The following is a 21,860-nucleotide window of genomic DNA, read 5'->3' as shown; positions in this document are numbered from 1 at the left end:
TTACAGAACCCTGCCAGATACTCTAAGACACACACACACCTGCACAGCCCTCTTTGTTTTCCAAAAGTATCATGCCCTTAAAATTACTTTCCTTCTAATATGACATTTTAAATCACTCTTTAAGCCCAAATTCAACCTCTTCTAACAAGCCAGAATTTAACACTCCTCTTCAGTGTGCTCAAAAGTGCCCTGACTATACAAGTAATCATCACATTCTGCTCTTTCTGGCAGGTTACTACTTGGTAAAACAGACATACATGCATTTTATCCACATCTCCTCTACTAACTTGTAATCGCTTCAAAGATGTAATTCTGTAAATAAAAAAAAAAAAAAAAACCTCGGGGCGCCTGGGTTGGTTAAGCATCCAACTCTGGATTTTGGCTCAGGTCATGATACCAGCATCATGTGATTGAGCCCAGTGTCAGGCTCTGAGCATGGAGCCTGCTTGAGATTCTCTCTCCCACTTGTGCGGGTGCACTCTCTCTCCCTCTCTAAATTAAAAAAAAAAAAAAAAAACAACAACAACAACAACCCAACTTTTGCCTAACTGAATGAATTTTCCCTTACTGTTCTGGTCTTTTTCTTTAGACAACCCTGACCTGGAAATGTCGAATCTACTGACATAATGATAAATTATCCATTATTGCAGGCAGTCATGCACTATCCATCCACTTTTAATCATCCCTGCACACTTGTTAAATCAAAGGGAACTAGAGCACTCTATTTTAAAAGGCAGATTATTAAAATACTAAAGTCAATCTAATAAACTTAAAACCTTATTTTGCTATTATCACCAACCCAGATAAAAAAGAACTCCCCACCGTGCAAAATTCCCTACTCACTTCCATTACCCGTTATACCAATCAGAGTTACCTTTGCACACATTTAACAGCCCTGTGTTGCCATTTTCAATCATGGAACTTATTTAAAAAAAAAAATACACACTGTAATTTCAGGCTTGTGTTCAAGGATCTATGTTGGCATACATGCAGTAAAACAAGCTCAGCGTATACCAGCCTTATCTTTAACTAGACTTCTACTTTCCATTTTCAGTTACAGGAAATAGTTCAAACTTCAAGTATGTAAAAACATTCAAGTATGTAAACACCCTGGTTCTAATACACTCCAAAGCACATCTTTTTAACTCTAATTACTAATTTACTTATCCCTAAGTTTTCTAAAACCCATAATCTAATTACAGTTGACCCTTGAACAAGAGGGGTTAAAGGCACTGATACCGTCGTACTTGAAAATGGCATGTACTTTTGACTCCCCCAAAACTTAACTACGGATAGTACACCACTGACTGGAAGCCTTACTGATAACATAAACAGCTAATTAACATATGTTTTGCATATGTATTACATGCTGTCTGCTACAAAAAACATTAAGAAAGCCATTAAGGAAAACACATTTACAATGCTAATACTTTATCAAAAAATTCACGTATAAGTGGACCCATCCAGTTCAAACCCATGTTGCCCAAGAGCCACCTATATGGAAATTTAAAAATATAAATATTTACCTAAGCCAATAACCCAAAATATTCCATTTGACTCAAAGATCAGAAAAAATGGATTTGTATCATCCTCTATTACAATGCCAATAAATTTTAAAATTACTTACTCAAATCAGTCAGACGTTTAGGTGATCTGCCTCTCTCAGAAGACCTGGATCGTTTACGACGAATGGGAGATCTGCTAAACCTTCTTCTCAAAGGTGTTCGTGATCTCCTTAATCTTACTGGTGAGATACTAAAGCTTCGTCTCCTTACCACAGACCTTGATCTTCTCCGGCGGCTTGGGGTGCGGCTGCGGCGGCTAGGGGTGCGGCTGCGGCGGCTTGGGGTGCGGCTGCGGCGGCTTGGGGTGCGGCTGCGGCGGCTTGGGGTGCGACTGCGGCGGCTTGGGGTGCGGCTGCGGCGGCTTGGGGAAATACTAAAGCTCCTCCTCCCCACAGATCTAGATCTTCTTCGCCGACTAGGAGTGTGACTCCGACTCCGACGACTTGGGGTGCGACTTCGAGCTCTAACTGTTTTCCGGTTATCCCTGGAACTTGATCTCTTTCTTTTTCTTTCCCTGGACTTAGACCTGTGCTTTGGAGATCTTTTACGCTTCTCTTTTGATACAGATCGCCTTCCTCTGGACTTTGACCTTGACCTGCTGCTCCTCCTCCTGCGTCTTGAACGTGACCTTGAACGTGTCTGAGAGCGATGAGACTTAGATTTCGATGATCTCTTCCTTGCCCTAGAACGAGATTCACTGGTACGCTTCCGTGATTTATGTTCAGAAGACTTGGAACGCTTACTTCGAGATCTTAATGAGGAGTCTCTTTTCTTTTCTTTCTCACCTTTGTCCCGGTTCTTGTTTTTCTTACTTTTCTCATGTGTGTCCTTAACTTTTACAAAAATCTCATAATCATCTTTTTCCTCTGAAGAGGACTCTGAAGCTCTTTCTGGTATACTGATTACGACTGGACTGGCAGCAGATTTGTCACGTTCAACCTCACTTGCAAGTAAAGGTCCTTCAATACCAGCTCTAAGGCTTGTAAGACGTTCCATGTCCTTAGGAAGTAATGGTCTCACTAAATCTGCTTCATTAATATCATCAATATTGGCAGAAAATCCTGAATCAGAGAGTATCTCTTTAGTAGGGAGAGGTGCTTCTTTATCTTCTCCACTACTTTCTTTAGGGCTGAGAGCAACTGCTAATGTCTGGTCACACTCTTTTATAGGTAATGGTCCTTCTGCATCCTTACTAATAAAATTATTAGATGGTAAATCGAGATGAATGTCTTTAGCAGGCAAAGGTCCCTCTATGTCAGCTTCACTACCACCACTGGGACTAGTGGAAATTATCATGTCGTGTTCAGTATCTTGAGTGGTTAAAGATACTTCAACATCATATTTACTAACTGAAGTGAGAGCAGATGCTGTAGCAAATTCAATACCCTTAGTGGTTCCCACTGCATCAGGTTCAAGAGCAAAGGGACCAGCAGAAGATAGAGTTCCTCCATCAGCTTCGCTAACACTAGAGCATGTATCCAATACTGTGCATTGTTTAGTCTCACCGATGGATAAAATATTCCCTTCACCAATTTCACCAACAGCACCAGTGGCGGCAGCAGACACTGTGTCATGTTCCATCCCTTTAGCAACTAAGTGATTATTTATGTTAAGGTCTATATTTGTACCGTGATCACTTTCATAAGGGTCATTCTTCAGGTGTCCTTCAGCATGCGGCTCTTCATCTGAATGCATGGGAATCTCCTGCATGCCAATCTCTGGAGTAAGACTTTGATCACCAGATAGTAAATTCACTCCTTTTATAACATCAGACTCCAGTATCATTGGTGTAGACTCTGCAACTATCTCAGTCGGTATTATTTGGGTCTGTTCTGAGACAGTGATAGCAGGCTCTGAAATTATCACAGTGGATTCTTGCACTGAAACAGATGGTTCTGAAACAACTGCATTAGCCTGAGGGACTGACACTGCTGGTTCCAGGACAGGCACACTAGGCTCCAGGGCAGAAACAACTGGCACAGAAATGGTAACATTCTCTGACTCAGCCAAGGCCACAGTCTCTGGGACAGCCTCAGCTGTGGGTGGGTCTGGAATAGCCACAGCTGTTGAGTCAGAGACCACCATAGCTGTTGGGTCCGGGATAGCCATGGCTGGGGTCTCCAAGACAGTCACAGCTGGGGGCTCTGGAACAGTCCCAGTTGGTGGCTCTGGGACAGCCACAGCTGGTAGCTCTGAGACAGCCATGGCTGGCAGCTCTAGAGTGCTCTGTGATGGCTCTGGATTAGTCACAGCTGACTCCAGGAGGGACTGAGATACCTCTGAGGCAACATGTCCTGACGCTTTCATGGAATCAAAAGTTTCTGCTGTCTCAGACATAACTGAAGGTTCTGATGTTAATACAGTTGGTTCAGCTGACATCATGGGAGTTTCAGATACCATGTAAGTCACTGGTCTCTCTGGAACAATTTGATGCTCTTCTGCTACTACCGCAGACTCTATGGGTGTTGATGTAACCGAAGACTCTGGCTCTAATGGTGGTTCTGGAACAGTAACAGCAGCCTCTGATGCTAACACTGAAGGATCTGATGCTGACACTGAATAATTAGCAGGCAATGTCGAAGGCTCTGAAATCTCACTTTGACTCACAGAAGGTTCAGACAGTGATACAGACTCTTCAGGAGGTAATGCTGGTACCTCTGTAGGCCAAGTATTTTCAGCTGTTAATGCTGACTGCTCAGTAGGTAATGCTGGACCCTCCGGTGGTTCCTCAGGAGGCAAAGGTGGGGTCATTGGTGGCTCCTCAGGTGGCAATGGTGGCATTGTTGGAGGCTCTTCAGGAGGCAAAGGTGGCACCATATATGCCTCCGTATATGTATCAGTATAAGAATCGGTGTAAGAATCAGCTGCCATAGACATCATTGAACGATCAGCAGTGTAAGATGACATCATAGATCGGTCAGCTGCAGAGTACGATGACATCATAGACCGGTCAGCAGCAGAGTAGGACGACATCATAGACCGGTCGGCACCCATGGACATCATAGATCGGTCAGCCATTGGGGACATCATGGAGCGCTCGTAAGCTGACATCATAGAGCGTTCATAAGCTGACATCATAGAGCGCTCAGCCATAGGGGACATCATAGAACGCTCATAAGCTGACATCATAGAGCGCTCATAGGCTGACATCATAGAGCGCTCAGCCATAGGGGACATCATAGACCGCTCATAGGACATCATAGAGCGTTCGTAAGATGACATCATGGAACGTTCTGCAGCATAGGACATCATCATAGAACGTCTAGATGCTAACATCAGGGGTCTTGGTGCTAACCTGTACGGCCTGGGGGCTATTCTATAGGACCTGGGTGCTATCCTATAGGGTCTAGGTGACATCCTATAGGGATCAGGAGTTAGTCTGTAGGGATCATGGCCTAATCTATATGGGTCCTGCCCTAACCTGTAGGCATCATGACCTAACCTGTAAGGGTCATGACCTAACCTATAGGGATCCTGAGCTAACCTGTAAGGATCCTGAGCTAACCTGTAGGGATCAGGAGATTTTGAACCCAACATAGCAGAATCTTGGGTACTAGATGCTAACATCTGGGCATCCATGGTACCAGATGCTAACATCTGAGCATCCATGGTGCCGGAGGCCAACATTTGAGAGTCCATAGTGCCTGATGCTAACATCTGAGAATCCATAGAGCTAGTAGCTAACATCTGGGAGTCCATGGTGCTGGTCGCTAACATCTGGGAATCCATAGTGCTGGTAGCTAACATCTGGGAATCCATGGAGCTGGTTGCTAACATCTGAGAGTCCATGGAACTGGTTGCTAACATCTGGGAGTCCATGGAGCTGGTTGCTAACATCTGGGAGTCCATGGAGCTGGTTGCTAACATCTGAGAGTCCATGGAGCTGGTTGCTAACATCTGGGAGTCCATGGAGCTAGTTGCTAACATCTGGGAGTCCATGGAGCTAGTTGCTAACATCTGGGAGTCCATGGTGCTAGAGGCTAACATCTGGGAATCCATGGTGTTGGACGCTAGCATCTGGGAATCCATGGTGTTGGATGCTAGCATTTGGGAGTCCATGGTGTTGGACGCTAACATATGGGTCTCCATGGTGTTAGAAGCTAACATATGGGATTCCTGGGCCATCAAGGGATCCACTCCTACTGTTACAGAAGTCTCCCCCACTAATGTAGTAGGCAGCTCCTGTGCTACCGTATTATAGGATTCCAGCGCTGTCGTCGAGGGCACCTCCAGGGACTGCGACACGGTCATCGTTGACAGCTCCGTTGTTGTCACCACAGACTGAACAGAGATCTCCAGCGCCACAGTTGCCACAGGCTGCCCAGGCAACTCTGGCGCCCCAGGCTGCCCTGGCAACTCCAGCACCCCTGTTGCCAGAGGCTGCCCCAAAAGCTCCAGGGCTCCGGCTGCCCCAGACTGCCCCGAGAACTCCAGTGCCCCCGTTGCCATGAGCTGCCCAGGCAACTCCAGTGCCCCAGTTGCCACAGGCTGCCCTGACAACTCCAGCGCCCTAGTTGCCGAAGGCAGCCCTGGCAACTCTGGCACCCCAGGCACCGAAGGCTGCCCTGGCAACTCCAGCGCTGTCGTTGCCACTGGCTGTCCTGGCAACTCCAGCACCATCGCTGCCTCGGGCTGCCCCAGCAACCCTGCTGCCGTCGTCACCTCAGGCTGCCCGGGATGTTCCACCGTTGTCATCCCCACAGGCTGCTCCAACTCTGACGTCGTCACAGGTTGTTCGGCCAACTCCATTGCTACCGTTACCGCAGGCTGCCCTGGCAACTCTACTGCTGCTGTCACCGCAGGCAGCCCTGGCAACTCCTGTGCCATCACAGGTGGCTCTGGTACCTCCTGTGGTGGCTCCAACCCCACGGATGGTGCCGGAAGCCCCGGCAATTCCTGCGACAACTGTGGCACTGATGTCACAGAGGGCCCCGGCAACTCAGGCACTGCTGTCGCAGGGGGCCCTAGCAACTCAGACACTGGGGTAGAAAGGGGGCCTGGCAACTCTGGCAACGGGGTAGCAGAGGGCCCAGGTAACTCCAGCAATGGAGTCACAGGGGGCCCCTGCAACTCCGGCTTGGAGGTCGCAGGTGGCCCCGGCAACTCCACCACTGAGGCCACCGACGACTCCGGCGGCTCCAACGCTGTGGTCTTGGGCAACTCCGGCAACTCCTGTGGTCTTGTCATGGGTGAATCTGCGATCTCCGACGGTACTTCTACAGGCTGCTCTGGCAATCTGAGCACTTCAGTTGCAGATGACTCTGGAAAATCCACTGTTGTTGATGTACTCGGCTCAGGGTGCACCTCAGCAGTGATCTCGGATGATACCACAAGGGTTTCCGGTGGCTCTAGCCCTTTTGCTACTGGCGGTTCTAGCATCTTTGATTGCTCTGCAGGTGTGGTATCCAAAGATTTCAGCACAGGCTTCATCTGGTATTCCACAGACATTGTGACAACCGGCTCAGGTGACTTTAGCACGACTGTTGTAGTGGGCACTGGTGCCATTGTAAAGGAATCCAGAATCTTTGTCATGGGTGGTTCCAGCGTGACTGCCACAGACTGCTCTGACTGCACTGAAATTACGGATGTTGATGCAACTGACAGTTCTGCAGTTTTTGTAGCTGGCTTCAGAGTTTCTAAGGTATGTGGCTCTGATACCTCCATTGATACCACAGGAGGTTCTAACACAACTGCAGGAGATTCACTGGTCTCGGAAAGGCCAAACGCTCTTACAGAATGCTCCAGTGCCATCGCGGAAGGTTCAGAATCAAACTTCAAAAACGAATCCGATTCTAAATCTATGTTCCCATCATGATGTGATTTTGCCTTTGATTCAGATTCTTCTGGCTGTCTCTTATACTTTTTTTCCTTTTCTTTCTTCTTTTTCTTCTTTTTATTTTTGTGCTTTTTATGCTTCTTTGACTTTTTGGTGGGAATTTCATCAGTAGGATCTGTTTGTACTGACACACATCTACTTTTTCTGGAGGCCTCTTTCAGGTCTGAAAGTAAGGGAAACTGATTTTAATTTGTCAAACATTCCCCAATGTAAACTCAGATATATCACATAAATGAGACTCATATTCCATATTAGAATGCCATCGTATAATACTTTTTGTTAAATAAAGTTACTAAGTAAACTATTTTCTATATACCAATTACCTACAAACTTTTCCAATATTTCTTTCTACAACTAAAGTCTAAAATTATCAGCAACTTAAAAAAAAATTATCAGTTTATCATAAAAACTTGAGACTTCTACTGTTTTATTAAGCTTAAAACTTTTTTCTCCAACTCTCAAAACATGGCAAAATACTTTCAAACTACACTTACCAAAGAATACTTTGTATTACCGGTTGTTAAAATTCAAATTGCTATAAAAGATACACTCATTAAACAATTTTTACTATCTGTTTTTTGAATCCTGACTCAATCACCACTCACTAGATGAATGGACTTGGCCAAATTACTGACACTGTCTCCTAAAGTTAGAGGACAAAGTGAGTTAAAATGCTAATATGTGCAAATGCTAATGAGTGCTTTTATGCAGTATACGAAGGGCTAAACAACTAATGTAAAGCATCAACACCAAACGTGAACTTTACTTCATCACACCCGTGTTACATTCTAATAAACACCTCCCCCCCCACCCTCCTCTAAAATTGCCAAAATAATCTTAATGTTTTTACTTAAAAAATAAGTCACTTAGAAAAGAAATTCTTCTACCTCTTTACATTTAACTTAAAACCGCTGCACTTTTCTGAAATAGAAAATAACTTCTTTTCTACTTTACAACCAGGTAAATTTATTCTAATACCAATATCCAATTAGATAAATTTTAGTCATCGCAGAAAAGCTAATCAGAAATCTAGACCTGGGGAGGGAGGCCTGGGTGGCTCAGTTGGTTACATGGCCAACTCTTGATTTCGGCTCAGGTTATGATCAAGCCACAAGCTGGGCTCTGCGCTGGCAGCAAGGAGCCTGCTCGGGATTCTCTCTCCCCATTGCTCTCTGCCCCTCTCCTATTCGTGCTCTAGCTTGCTCCCGCTCGTTCTCTCTCTCAAAAATAAACTTAGGTGCGCCGGGGTAGCTCAGTTGGTTAGCGTCCAACTTCAGCTCAGGTCATGATCTCACAGTTCGTGGGTTCGAGCCCCGCGTTGGGCTCTGCTGACAGCTCAGAGTCTGGAGGCTGCTTCAGATTCTATGTCTCCCTCTCTCTCTGCCCCTCCCCCACTCATGCTCTAGCTCTCTCTCTCTCAAAAAATAAGTAAATAACCAAAAAAGATTACAGAGAAAATGAATCAATCCGTGACAAGACCTATTCTAAAACAAAATTAATTACTTTCTACTAGTTATCACGCACCTCATGCTAGTTAGCTAAATTATACTTCAAAAAAAAAAGTTGCTACAACCATAAACCTAAGTATAGCTGAAGTCTATGCTGTTTTTACCATGTCCTATATCAAAAACAATTCAAATAAGAAACAAAACCGTACCACCCGCCCATTTCTAAAACTAAATGAAGATAGTTCTTTTTGTACTTGATCATAAGTCTTTCATTTCTAAACATCAATTATTTTAATTTCCAAAACACTAAATACCAAAGCAATGACTCCTCTCCATCCATTGCGTTTTTAGGAGGAGTAGATGCAAAAACAAGGCAATCTCTAACCTTGCGCTTTAAACTAAAACCTCCTAGGGTTGTAAAATCATTACAGATTTGGTCCAGGCTCCTGCCCCTTCCAAAGCTGACATTTACACAACTGTTCAATGAAAACCCGCTTTCAGAATCCTAGCAATGAGGCACAAGACCGAATCAAATACATTTATAATATTCCACCAGCAAAGCAAATTAAGTATTTGCTCACATTACAGTACAACTATATTGTCACAGAAAAATTTAAACAATGTCTTCAGTAAATAAAATTTACTAAAGTAAAATTTAGTAAAGTCTAATAAACACTTTGAAATACCCTGCAATAAAAAAATAATACTGTTAACTAATTAAAAACCTTAGTTTTTAAGACAGCTGATTATCCCCAGCTTACCTGGCTTGTATCGTAGTTCTGTATCTAAGACCCCAGAAAGTACTTCCTCTATCTTCTGAACTATTTCTTCATTTGGTAGGCTCCTGGCAGAGGCAGCTGCATCACCTGCCTGGTTTCCTTCATTAGGTGTATTTGTTTCACCATTGAGCTGGCCTTCATTCCTTCCACTTGACAAGAAAAGTTTTCAAAATTCATTAATACTTTTACCACACTATATAATACATTAATATTTATAACTCAGTTGATTAAAATAATCTTATACTGTTCATACATTTCACCATTTTGGGATTTCTTTCAGAGGATATTCCCCACCAACAGTGCCTCCTTCACACTACTCAAAGTTGGTACATCTTTATTTTTACACAATAACTTAGTTTTCAGAACTATGAAAATTAAGAAAAAATCTTTAAAAGAGGTTTCTAAGCTCCTTATAAAATAAATAATAAAATATTCCCAGAAACCTAAACTGATTTAGATTCGGGTTGACTTGCATTTTTATCTCAGAGGAAAAAAACCTACTGATCACAATCACATATCCAAAGAAAAATACACCACCTAACATTATGATAGAAAACTAGAGCCACAATAAAACCACACCTGTACATGGATCACAATCAGCATCAACAATATCAAGGAACAGTTACCACAGGCACATTAAGTAAAAAGGGTAAAACTGTAGCCTCAGATCAGGTTTAGACTGATTAAAATTACTGAAATGCCATGAAGTTTAAAACTAAAAATACATTTATATAGCTTTTATCCACTGTCAAGAATCCTAGTATTTTCTGGTGTTCAAAAAAACTCATGGGAAACAAGTGACATTTTATTTCACTAACAGTAAATTAATATAGATGGCTCAACATGTTTTCAATTCACAGGGCCGTAAGAATCTGGACATGAGAAGCATGTCATTTAGCTAGTCATTTTTACTATTTTTGTGTAAGTTAACAGAGTTGTTTTGAAAAATAATTTTAACACACTCATTTAATTTACCTACTAACAAAAACCGACCAATTATGCTTCACTCCTGATAAATGTCTAAATGGTCAAAAAACAAAAAAAATCAGTAGTTAACTAAATTTAGAACACTTGGCTTTTTAATGGGTCACATAATAATTAACACTTATTGACTATTAATTAGAGTCATGGGTCTACATTCCCTAACTCATTTAATCCTAACAAAACTCTATGATTACCACTGTCATTCTGATTTTACAAATGAGGACAATGACCCACAGAGATGAAACCAAACTGAAGTTCACATAGTTACTAGTAGGTGAAGCTGGTATTCTAAACCAGAGCTTATACTTTCTTAACAACCATCTATACACAATAAATAACTTACTTTACTTAAACATCAGCCCCCTTACTCAAATTGATATATGTAAAAATACACAGGAAAATATGGCAAATATAGCTCACTGGAATAATCAAAATTTTGCTCTCAGACTGATAACTTATTACTTATTTGACAAGAAGCTGAATATTCCCAATAATAAGTTTCTTTATCTAATATTCTTTTTAGACTTTCTAGAGCTTCTTTTACTCTTTTCCTAAGCACGTACACATAATCAAGCACCTTACTACTAAGCCATGGATTTAAAAACCAAAGTATAACTAAAAAAAGATTATAATCATCTTTAAGTCATCAAATATTCATCTCAATTACTGAAAAGGGATGAAAATTTCAAACCATCTAAATATCCAACAATACATTCCTACAAAAGAATTCTATGAAACCATAAAAAAGGTCCCAAAAGACGACTGAGAATGGGACAAAAGAAACTTGTTCGCGATCAGGTGAAAACACAACACAAAACAAGAATATCACAATTCACAAAATATGTATGTGCATCTGTACACACAGGGAAAAAAAATGAAAGAACATAAAAAACATTATGCGGTTTTCCCACTTTCTAATTTTTTATTTTTTCTCAAGTTTTTACAATAAAACACTTGTTTTTCAAATACAATAACTGATTTTTAAAAGGTATAAAAAGAAGACATTATAATAAGCAAACACAACTGTCCGATAAAACTATTAAAATTTTCAGAAAATTATATTCCTCTGGTCTTTTCTTATCATCTAAAATCACTAACACCTGACAAAATTTTAAACAGCGATGAAATAAGTGAGCGTATAGATTTCTTAAACAAAATATCCTACAAAAAAATAATCTTAGCGATACTATATACCGTTGCCCCAATAAACCTATGTTAATTTCAGCACTTAATTTACAACTGCGTTTTCAAATTCATGCTATTACTCTAAACTTTCAAAATATAACGAGCAAAAACACTTGAACTCGGAATACCTACGTTACATGAAGCAAAAATACTAAAAGACAACCACGTAACATCATGACCCACACCATTTTCCTCGTCAGTAAACAACTATTTCTTTGGAAATCTCTTCCCAAATTTTGAAACCAAGGGTAAACTATGTAAGGTCTAACGCAACGGCAAAAGTAGCGTGTTGATCATATATGTCAACTGGGGCAGAAGCAGCAACAACAAAAAAATTAAATTAGACGTCAACAGAAACCTACTTTCCAACCGAAATTGTTAGTGAAAATACTCTCCCGTCCTCACCTCGAATATTGTGTCAAAGTACCTAACATTAATTTGAGCTTTCACTTCAATTTCTAATCCATTAGGAATGCTGTCTGGTGGAAGCCACAGGACCCTAGGGCCCAAATCTAATTAAAGGATCCCGACCCCCAAAGTGATCTCAAGCTTGCCAATAATAAAGCGGATTTAAGATTACTCAAGAAACGGCCGTTAGAGACCCTTTCCGGTCAGAGGCACCGGCCGGCGAAATCCGCGGAGGCGGAGAGGGGGAGGGGAAACGCGGCGGCGGAGGAGGAGCTGAGGCAGGAACTAGGCCCGTCCCTGGTGGACAACCAGGCCTACGAGTAGCTAAATGGTAAAGGATGGCCAAACGGGAAAGAAAAATGAACATCACAACCCGGTTCTAGAAGAGGGAGTCTGGGGTTACCTCGGAAAAGACAAAGTTCCTCGCAGGGAAGGGAGGGAGCGGATGGGGGGGGGAGGGCCCGGAAAATGGATCCCAGGCCCAGGCGGGGCTGTAGCGGGGCCTGAGGCGAGGAACGACGGCGTCTCTGAAGAAGGGTGCCACGGAAGGCTACACGGGGCCCTATCGGTCCCTTGGGAGCAGAAGAGTCTGGGAAGCGTTTACCTGGAAAGCTCCTGTTGAATTTCCCGGAATTTACTGACCACGAAAGACCTAAAAATCTGCTCGATGTTGGTCGCCATGGCGTCCGCTCCGTTCTCTCAACTCCTCCTCGCTAGTCCTCCAGGCTCCCAGCATGCCTCGGGAGGAGGCGCAGCGGCCAATTCCGTCTCTCGCCGTCCTGATTGGCTTCTGCGGGAGCGTCTGGACTGGCACGCTCCGCCTCTGGACCAATCAGTGAGCACGGCCTAGTTCTCCTCCGCTGTTTCTGAGCGGCTGGGGTAGAGGTGCTGACGTTTGCGCCGCGCACGACTATGTCCGCCATGTTAGTGACTGACGCAGGCGCCATTACAGGAGAAGCGTCTCTTGAGGCGGCTGTGTCAGTTTACGTTGTCAATCTCCAACAGTGTTTGGGGAGGCTTAAGAGGTTTACTAAATACTCGAGATTAAATAGCATGACAAAAGGGAGCAAGAAGGGCTACGTGCTTTGATACGGGGCTTCCGCCGTTCCCGGGTGGCGCCAAGTTGTGTTTTGGCAGGGAGATGGATCCGGAAAACCATTAATCTGCGCCCGCCCCACTGTGGTGTGAATACGAAGGACATGTTTTTACCCCCATCTTTCTCTTATGGCGTCCTCAGCCTTTTTTTTTTTTTTTTTTTTTTTTTTTTTGTTAAAGCAGTAGGGCAGAGATCTTAGGCGACCTGCCGTTCAAAGTCTGGTGCATTCTAGTCTCGTCGGGAGTCGAGCGTGTCAGGAGGTTCTCGGTAGTAGCCAGTCAGCTCTGACTCGTTAGCAACACACAATAAGCTAATCGTGGGTCTAGCATTTTGGCGACTCTCCCCCCCCCCCCGCCCTCAGAGCTGTGAGGCCTCCTAAGGGGGAATGAATAGAGACGATACGTGGCCCCCGATAGTGTAATGATCAATTATAAAACGCGCAAGGTCTTGGTAGCATTACTGTGGAGTAAGCTCAGGCCGCGCACTAGAGCCAGAGGGAATCACACTTGATTACCTCGCTGAGGCCACCACGGGCCGCGCTGACCAATGGGGTGGCGCGGGCCGCGGGGCGGGGCGGGGGGGGGTGGGTAGAGGCACCCGCCGGATTCCGCTGGGCCGACTTCCGGCGCACGGCGGGCGCCCGGGCTCGGAGCGCGCGGGTGAGCGTGTAAGCGTGAGCTGCAGGACCGCCCTGTGTCGTTGCGGGAGCCCTCTCCGGTTCTAAGTAAAGTACGCCTATGCTTCGGTTTGGGAATTTACTATCAGGAATTGGATGAAACTGTAGGAACCGATTTGACTGTAGGGATTCTCGTCTTGGTTTTAAGTGCCGTGGGTGTGGGTGGGCCATGTGCGTTTCACTTCTTTTGACCGAGGTTGACGTTGGATTTTTCACATTCCCTCCCTTCTAAGATGTCAGGGTCTTCTTTTTTTTTTTTTTTATGGGTCTGTATTTTGATGCCTTTTTTTAGGTCATAAGCCTAAAATGCATATTTTTTCTTGATGCACCCCCTGGTCTGTAGCAGATTTAGTCCACTTTCGTAATTGGTTTCTGCTTTATATCATTCACCGTGTCCTTCTCAATTGGTTTACCTGACTCTCTTATTCTGGTTTTAAGCTACCCGTTTAGATGGCCGAGGCCCAAGAAAGTTAAGTTCCTCGAGGTATCCCAGCTAGTAAGGGGCAGTCTCAACCCAAACCAAAGCACTTTGCAGCCCAGGCCTCCTCACCATCCGTGGTGTGGATTCCTTCAGGCTGGATCCTAATGCAATTTCTGTGACCCGCTGTGGCAGCTAGGACAGTTTTCCTTTAGTGCCCCTCATCCAAACTAAATGTTTGGGTTTTTTTTTTTTTTTTCTCTAGAATTCAGAAAAATTTGTTTACTTCAGGTGTTTTGATACACGTGGCAAGGCTGTTTTTTTTTGTTAAAAATAGCTTTTGTCTGAGACAATAGCGACTTTTCTCTTCCTCAAATTTTAAGTAATCATCATCTCAACTGTGAAGACTATCCAAAGCAAAATTGCATACTTTGGAATCAAGGCTTCACTTCCTCTTAGATGTGTGACATACAGCAAGTTGTTTAACCCAAGTGGACCTCAGTTTCTTATCTGTAAAGTGGGGTGGTTATAGTAGCTACCTCATAGAATTCTTACGATTGTGAAGCAATTCTCGTGAAAAGCATTTAGAATAGCATCTGGCACAAAGTAAGTGCTTAAAAGTTGTAAGTGTTTTGTATTACCAGCCTAGATTTTTCTGTAAATATGTAATCCTAGCATCACTCAAGAAGTTACTGATTTCAGTTTTCTTTTCTGCTGTCTTCAGTTTGCCTTCTACCTAATGAAACGTCTTCTAGAAATTAGTAGACTAGTGTGACAAGTATTTATTCCTTTGGCTTTTCTCTCCCTGTTAGTACTTGTATCTCTTAATGTATCAACTTACGTAAAAGTAATAAAATATAACAAGCTCGCATTTATTGCTGCTGTCAGAAATTGTATTAACTGTTTATAAATGTCATTTCAAAGAAAATGTTATTTCAGTTAACCCTTAATATAGCTTCTTAAGCAAGTTCTCCTTCCATCTTTTAAGATGTAAAGAAATCGAATTACAGGTAGTAAGAGTTTAGCCAAGATTACACTGCTGACTTGAGTTGAGATAGGTGTTATATCTGTCCAGCTGAGAATCAAATGCCAGAGCTATGGTGAGACGTGTTCAAGTTTGAGTTTGCCTTCTGTACCAACCTTCTAGCATATTGCACTAACTTCTTAAATCAGGAGTCAGCAAACTGGCCCTTGTACCAAATCCTTCCTGCCACCAGTTTTTGTACAGCTCACCAAATAAGAACAATTTTCACAATTGTTACATGATTAGGAAGAATTTAAAGGAAGAATGATATTTTTAAGACATTTGAAAACTGTAAGATATTCACATTAGTGTCCATAAATGAAGTTTTATTGAAACACACTCAATGATTATTCTTTATGAGACTATGATAGCTTCCTACTGCTTAGAGCGGAACATAGGCAAACTATGACTTACAGCCCACTGCCTATTTATGTAAGGTTTCACTGAACATAACCATGTTCATCCATTTCTGTATTGTCTATGGCTGCTTTCGTGCCACAGTGACAGAGTTGAGCTGTTACCATAGACATGACCCTCAAAGATGGAAATGAAAATATTTACTCTCTGGCCCTATACAAGCCCCAATCTTAAATATTTCTTCCAGTTTATGATAACTTTAAAGTCTTACCTGTGGTATCTCAAGATTTAAAAGCAGGTATATTAAATTTGAGGTTTAAATTTGAAATGTTAGGATTCTTGTTTAACTAAGGATTGATGATTGCAAATCTTTCAAAAGAGGAAAAGTAGGGGCACCTGGGTGGCTCAGTTGGTTAAGCTTCTGACTCTTGAATTAGGCTGAGGTCATGATCTCCTGGTTTGTGGGTTCAAACCCTGTGTGGAGCTCTGCACTGGCAGTGGACCCTGCTTGGAATTCTTTCTCAGTCCGTCTCTCTCTGCCCCTCCCCCGCTCACATGCCTTTCTCTCTCTCACTCAAAAAATAAACTTTTTAAAAAATTTCAAAAAGAGTGAAGTAAAACCTAAAGAAAGGTGATTATTCATAGGAAATTTTTTTTTTTTTTTTAAATCAGGTTAGAAGTCACCGTTTAATTCCTTAACCTAGCTCTAGGCCAGTCTGCCTCATTTTTAAAATACCTACCTTGGGGCGCCTGGCTAGCTCAGTCATTACAGCATGCATCTCTTGATCTCAGGGTCATGAGTTCAGGCCCCACATCAGGGGTGGAGATTCCATAAATACATACCTCCCTAATCCTCATGAATATTGTCATCTCAAATTATGATCCCTAATTTTTCATAAATAAATCTGGGGAGTAAAATGTTATTTGTAGGATTACAAGTGACCACTTAAATCATATTTACAAATTGTGATTTCTAAAGTTTATGCATTATAAAATAACTGTGGTTTTCTTTCTGCAGCTTTTATTTTCCTTTGGAATTCCTGCTTTGCAGACAGAGCAATGGCAGCCCGCGTACTTATAATTGGCGGTGGCGGAAGGGAACATACACTGGCCTGGAAACTTGCACAGTCTAATCGTGTCAAACATGTGTTGGTTGCCCCGGGCAATGCAGGCACTGCCTGCTTGGAAAAGATTTCAAATACTGGTAATCATCTTTAAAAGTGGGGAGTAAGGGTCGCCTGGGTGGCTTAGTCAGTTAAGTGTCTGACTTGATTTCTGCTCAGGTCAGGATCTCACACTTAGGAGATGCAACCCTGTGTTGGGCTCCGCCCTGAGCATGGAGTCTGCTTAAGATTCTCTCTTGCTTTCTCCCTTTACCCCTCTCCCGTACACATGTGCTCTTTTTCAAAAAAACAAGTAAGTAGGGGTGCCTGGGTGGCTCAGTTGGTTAAGCGTCTGACTTGGGCTTAGGTCATGATCTCACAGTTCATGGGTTCAAGCCCTGCGTCGGGCTCTGTGCTGACAGCTCAGAGCCTGGAGCCTGCTTTGGATTCTGTGTCTCCCTCTTTCTCTGCCCCTCCCCCACTCACACTCTGTCTCTCAAAAATGAATACACTTTAAAAAAAAATTTTAAATACAAAAAAAATAAAGTCGGGAGTAATAGCTAATAATCATAAATGATAAATGTCAACCACATCTGTTCTTTATAGAGTCGATAGTTATTTATATTTGAATGTTTTTCTTAACCTAAAGATGTATGTGGTAATTTAAGTACTTGTATGTTGTAAATTTAAGGTATCTTATTCAGGGGCACCTGGATGGCTCAAGTCAGTTAAGCATCCAACTCTTGATCTCAGGGATGTGAGATCAGGCTCCGCATTGGGCTCTGCACGGGTGTGAAGCCTACTTAAAAAAAAAAGGTATCTTGTTCAGAGGGTAGCATTTCTTTATCTTAAATTACTATAAACGTTACAAAATACATCCACTGAAAAAGTCACAGGTGCCTAAGGGTAAAGGCGTTTTGATGTGTATTTTTGGAAATGAAAAGTTGAGCGGTGCTATCAAAAGTAAATTTTGGCAAATCTGAGTCCATAATAGACCTCAACCTTTATCTCTTTCACTGGTAGAAGTGAAAAAAAATGTTCAGTTCTTACACTACCTTAAATTCTTTAGTGACTTCCTTAGAATAGAACTCAAACTCCTAACTATCAAAGCCCTTTGCAGTCTGGCTCCTGTATCACTTTCCAGCCTGATCTTTTATGTCCTTTGTATTTTTTTCAGTGTGCTCTCTGTCCATGCAGTTCTGCCATTTTCCCAAACAGAGCTGCCTTGAACTTGGTATTTGTTCCCACCCCTAGCATGACTGGCTCCCTGTCATTCAGGTCTCAGTCTATATGTTCTCTCCTCAAAGAGGTCTTGCCTGAAACTTCTAGGTAAAGCATGCCCACCCCATTTCATATGCTTTCAGTCATGAACCATTGTACATATTTACTTTTCTGTTGTCTGTCTCCTATCATCGTTTCCCTGCAGGAACGTAAGCTCTAGATTGTAAGCTACATGAGGGCAAGAAACCCATCTGTCTTGTTTTTGTATTGCATCCATCATGCCTAGTACCCTGTATGGCACATAATATTTATGGAGAGAACATAGGCCCAACAAGCCACAAACTGGGAGAAGATAATTGTGTACAGAGGACCAAAAAGAAAAAATGATAAATGAAACATCTGCTTCCCTGGTTCTTAGTTTTGTGGGTGAGGTATCTTAATGTATTTATTGAAGAACTGGCACGTTCTGTGTAAATAACAGTTGATGTCCTGTAGACTGGCCCATGAGAATCTCTCAAGATTGCCATGAGACTGCTACCACTTGTAGCAACAGGATAGGTATTTTTCTCTTGCCACTCTCTGCTGTGCAGATGTAGTCAGCTCTGCTCAGCCCAGTTGTGTTAGCAGATACCAACCCTGAGTACGTGGTTTTCTATCCTTATCCTACTCAGGCAGCTCACAAGTTGAGAACCCTACTCTTTCTGCACTTACCCCCTACACATCACAAACATCATAGTTTAAGACTTCAGCCAACTTAAGAATGGTAGTCCAGGGGCTCCTGGGTGGCTCAGTCAGTTAAACATCCAGGTGTTGATTTCAGCTTAGGTCATGATCTCGTGGTTCATGAGATCAAGTCCCCTGTCAGGCTCCCGTGCTGACGGTGCAGAGCCTACTTGTGATTCTCTTTCCCTCTCTCTGCCCTTCCCCCATTGGTGTGCACCCTTGCTCTCTCTCAAATAAATGTTAAAAAAATAAATCTAAAAAACAAAAGCAAAAAAGAATGGTGGTCCAGATACAGTGAAGCATGAGGGTGCTTATGGAATCAACCCACACTTTGCATATGGTTGATCCTGCTGCTAATTATTTAGAACTCCATTGAGAAAACTTACCTGACTTGTGGGTTGAAGAAGGAAGCTAGGTCTTAAAATTATCATTCAGTTCGTACCTTACACATCTCTGCCCAAAGACCCTTCCTGGAATAGCCTCCCAATTCATCTGACATCAAATTTGCCTGATTTGTTCACACTTGGTTTTTTTTGTTTTTTGGTTTTTTTTTTTGCTTGCATATTTATTACCCAAAATTCCCACACAAGCATCCTAAGTGTAGGGACTCTATTAGTATCTTAACCGAGTGACTAGTACAGAATCTAGCATATAGTGGTTCTCAGTAAATCTTGAGTAAATGACATTAAAAGACAGTTTCTGAATATATCCTGTGGTACATTTTTTGCTTACAATCAGTGTGACAAAGGACTTTCAATAGCTCTTTGGGAAGCTTACTGGTATTGTCATCTAACTGGCTGTAGTGATGGAGGACTGAGCTATGTTTAATGCAGTAGGTTCTGAATATCTCACAGTGAAACTATCATCTGTATCTGTAAAAGAAAACCAATAGTTAATAGGCATCTAAAAATAAAGTCCTTGTTTTTCGGCATGACTGTTAATGTTTTATCAAGTGAGATGGGTTTGTTTTTCTGTTCACAGCCATCTCGATAAGTGATCACACTGCCCTTGCTCAGTTCTGCAAAGATGAGAACATTGAATTCGTAGTTGTTGGACCAGAGGCACCTCTGGCTGCTGGTAAAGTTTGTTTCTATTTATCAATATAATATATGCATTGCCAACAGGAGCTTAGAGATCATCTAAGATGAGGATTTTTAATCTTCTATCACATTGGAAAAAGAGCTTTCACCCTCTTGAAATGTATGGATTCTACGTTTTTTTTCCCTAATGTATCAGTAATGTGATGAATGAAAGATCAAATCTGCAACTGTGGGAAACATTTTATGTGTCCATTTAATAATCCTGCACTTGACTCCAGCACATCATTTTTGCTGGGTTTGAATCACATGGTACTAAAGTTTCTGTTTCTATCCTGGAGACAATATGAATAATCTAGTTATTTTCTGCCACTACTTATCTGCTTTATGTCCCTATAGACTTAGTCTAATCATGATTCTTCAGAGTCAGAAGGCCCTACAGAGACCTTGGTTCACCTAAGGCTGCCTGTTTCCATCAATAGGAATTGTTGGGAACCTGACCTCTGCAGGAGTGCGATGCTTTGGTCCCACAGCAGAAGCAGCTCAGTTAGAGTCCAGCAAGAGATTTGCCAAAGAGTTTATGGACCGACACGGAATCCCGACCGCACGGTGGAGAGCTTTCACCAGACCTGAGGAGGCCTGCAGCTTTATTATGAGGTAGCTAGAAGATACAGGTCACTTTTGTGTCACAGGTTTATAGTAAGATAATTGTGGGGGGGGGGGGGGAACTCATGCTGTGTAGGTTAGGACCCTGGGCATGTATAGTTGTACACTCTGTGGCCTTGCAGAAAGAAGAATTTTTTTAATATAAGTGAAGAGTTTCTAAGGGAAAAGATAACATTTGATTCAGCAGTCAGGCTCTCCTTTCACAGCCAAACTGACACAGTGGCATCTTACAACATAAAGGATATTGGCTTTTTCATAAATAATTAACTAGAGTGAGGAATCTTCACTTAGCCTTCTGCCACCTGGACTGAGATCTAAAAAGACGAAACATTCTTGTTCTTTGTTGTGTTAAAAATATTAAGCAATTAGGGGCACCTGGGTGGCTCGGTTGGCTAAGCGTCTGACTGCGGTTATGATCTCACACTTAGTGAGTTTGAGCTAGGCATCCGTCTCTGTGCTGTCAGCACAGAGCCTGCCTCAGATCCTCTGTCCCCCTGTCTCTCTGCCCCTCCCTTACTTGCTCTCTAGCTCGCTCTCTCTCTCTGTGTCTCTCTCAAAAGAGATAAAATAAAAACATAAAGCAATTAACAAATGATGGTAGGTACATGCCTTTGCCCTTTTTTGTTGACATTTCTCCCTTTTATCTGGTATGTTTTCCTTTTAGTTGAGTCAGTTTCATTATTTTTCATCCTATAGGGTTTTTAGACACTGAATGTTATTATTTTCTTATAGCCAGATGACTTGGGTAAGTAACAATTTTGTTACTTATTTTGGGTAAGTCTCCTTGTAGATCTCCACTCCCATCCAACAGAAGAAACTACCAAGAACAGTTTCTTCTGTGTACTCTCAGAAACGACTTATATATCCACACTTAACACTGGTCTTACACAGTTACATCTTCTAGAATGAGAGTACAATTCACTACTTTATTCCTAAGGATCATTCCATACCTGTGCTATACAGCTGCTTCAGTTTCCAAAGACCTTGCCTATATGATCTCATGATAAGTGAAAAAAGCAAAATTGTATGTACTTTATGATCACGACTCTAAAGGAATACATAGGGGAAAAAATCCTGGCAGGAAGTATCAAAATGATGTCGGTACAAGCACTTTTTTTTCTTTCTGCTTTTCAGTTGCTATAGCTTATCATTATAACATCCTAGAGCATTTTAAACTTTTGTAAGGATTTATTAAATGTTGAAGACGACTCTGTCTTTACAGTGCAGACTTCCCTGCTTTGGTTGTGAAGGCCAGTGGTCTTGCAGCTGGGAAAGGGGTGATTGTTGCAAAGAGCACAGAAGAAGCCTGCAGGGCTGTACAGGAGATCATGCAG

The 21,860-nt window shown here is 42.4% G+C and overlaps 2 protein-coding genes across 7 annotated transcripts in view; one reads left to right on the top strand and one right to left on the bottom strand.

Annotated features, from left to right (window-relative positions):
• Positions 1 to 12,924, bottom strand: part of SON (SON DNA and RNA binding protein) — a 32,998-nt gene extending 20,074 nt beyond the window's left edge. For all 5 annotated transcript variants that reach the window (XM_047099394.1, XM_047099395.1, XM_047099396.1 and 2 more), the window contains exons 1-3: positions 12,810 to 12,924; positions 9,611 to 9,777; positions 1,628 to 7,564 (exon numbers count right to left, since the gene is read on the bottom strand). In XM_047099394.1, coding sequence (XP_046955350.1) covers positions 1,628 to 7,564; positions 9,611 to 9,777; positions 12,810 to 12,886 — 6,181 coding nt within the window. In that variant the 5' untranslated portion in view covers positions 12,887 to 12,924. The remainder of the gene's footprint in view (positions 1 to 1,627; positions 7,565 to 9,610; positions 9,778 to 12,809) is intronic.
• A 1,013-nt stretch (positions 12,925 to 13,937) lies between these two features.
• Positions 13,938 to 21,860, top strand: part of GART (phosphoribosylglycinamide formyltransferase, phosphoribosylglycinamide synthetase, phosphoribosylaminoimidazole synthetase) — a 28,030-nt gene continuing 20,107 nt past the window's right edge. The window contains exons 1-5 of one of the 2 annotated variants that reach the window (XM_047099297.1): positions 13,938 to 14,030; positions 16,795 to 16,980; positions 19,805 to 19,900; positions 20,343 to 20,517; positions 21,749 to 21,860. In XM_047099297.1, the coding sequence (XP_046955253.1) occupies positions 16,836 to 16,980; positions 19,805 to 19,900; positions 20,343 to 20,517; positions 21,749 to 21,860 (528 nt within the window). In that variant the 5' untranslated portion in view covers positions 13,938 to 14,030; positions 16,795 to 16,835. The remainder of the gene's footprint in view (positions 14,031 to 16,794; positions 16,981 to 19,804; positions 19,901 to 20,342; positions 20,518 to 21,748) is intronic. The other variant, XM_047099298.1, reaches the window with a different exon arrangement.

Source organism: Lynx rufus, unplaced genomic scaffold (assembly GCF_022079265.1).
Source record: "Lynx rufus isolate CCGP_SWC_20201006 ecotype Redwood Valley unplaced genomic scaffold, mLynRuf1.p SCAF_5, whole genome shotgun sequence".
NCBI lineage: Eukaryota > Metazoa > Chordata > Mammalia > Carnivora > Felidae > Lynx > Lynx rufus.
Note: the sequence above shows the minus strand (reverse complement) of the source record. Positions and strands in the feature narration are given on the sequence as shown.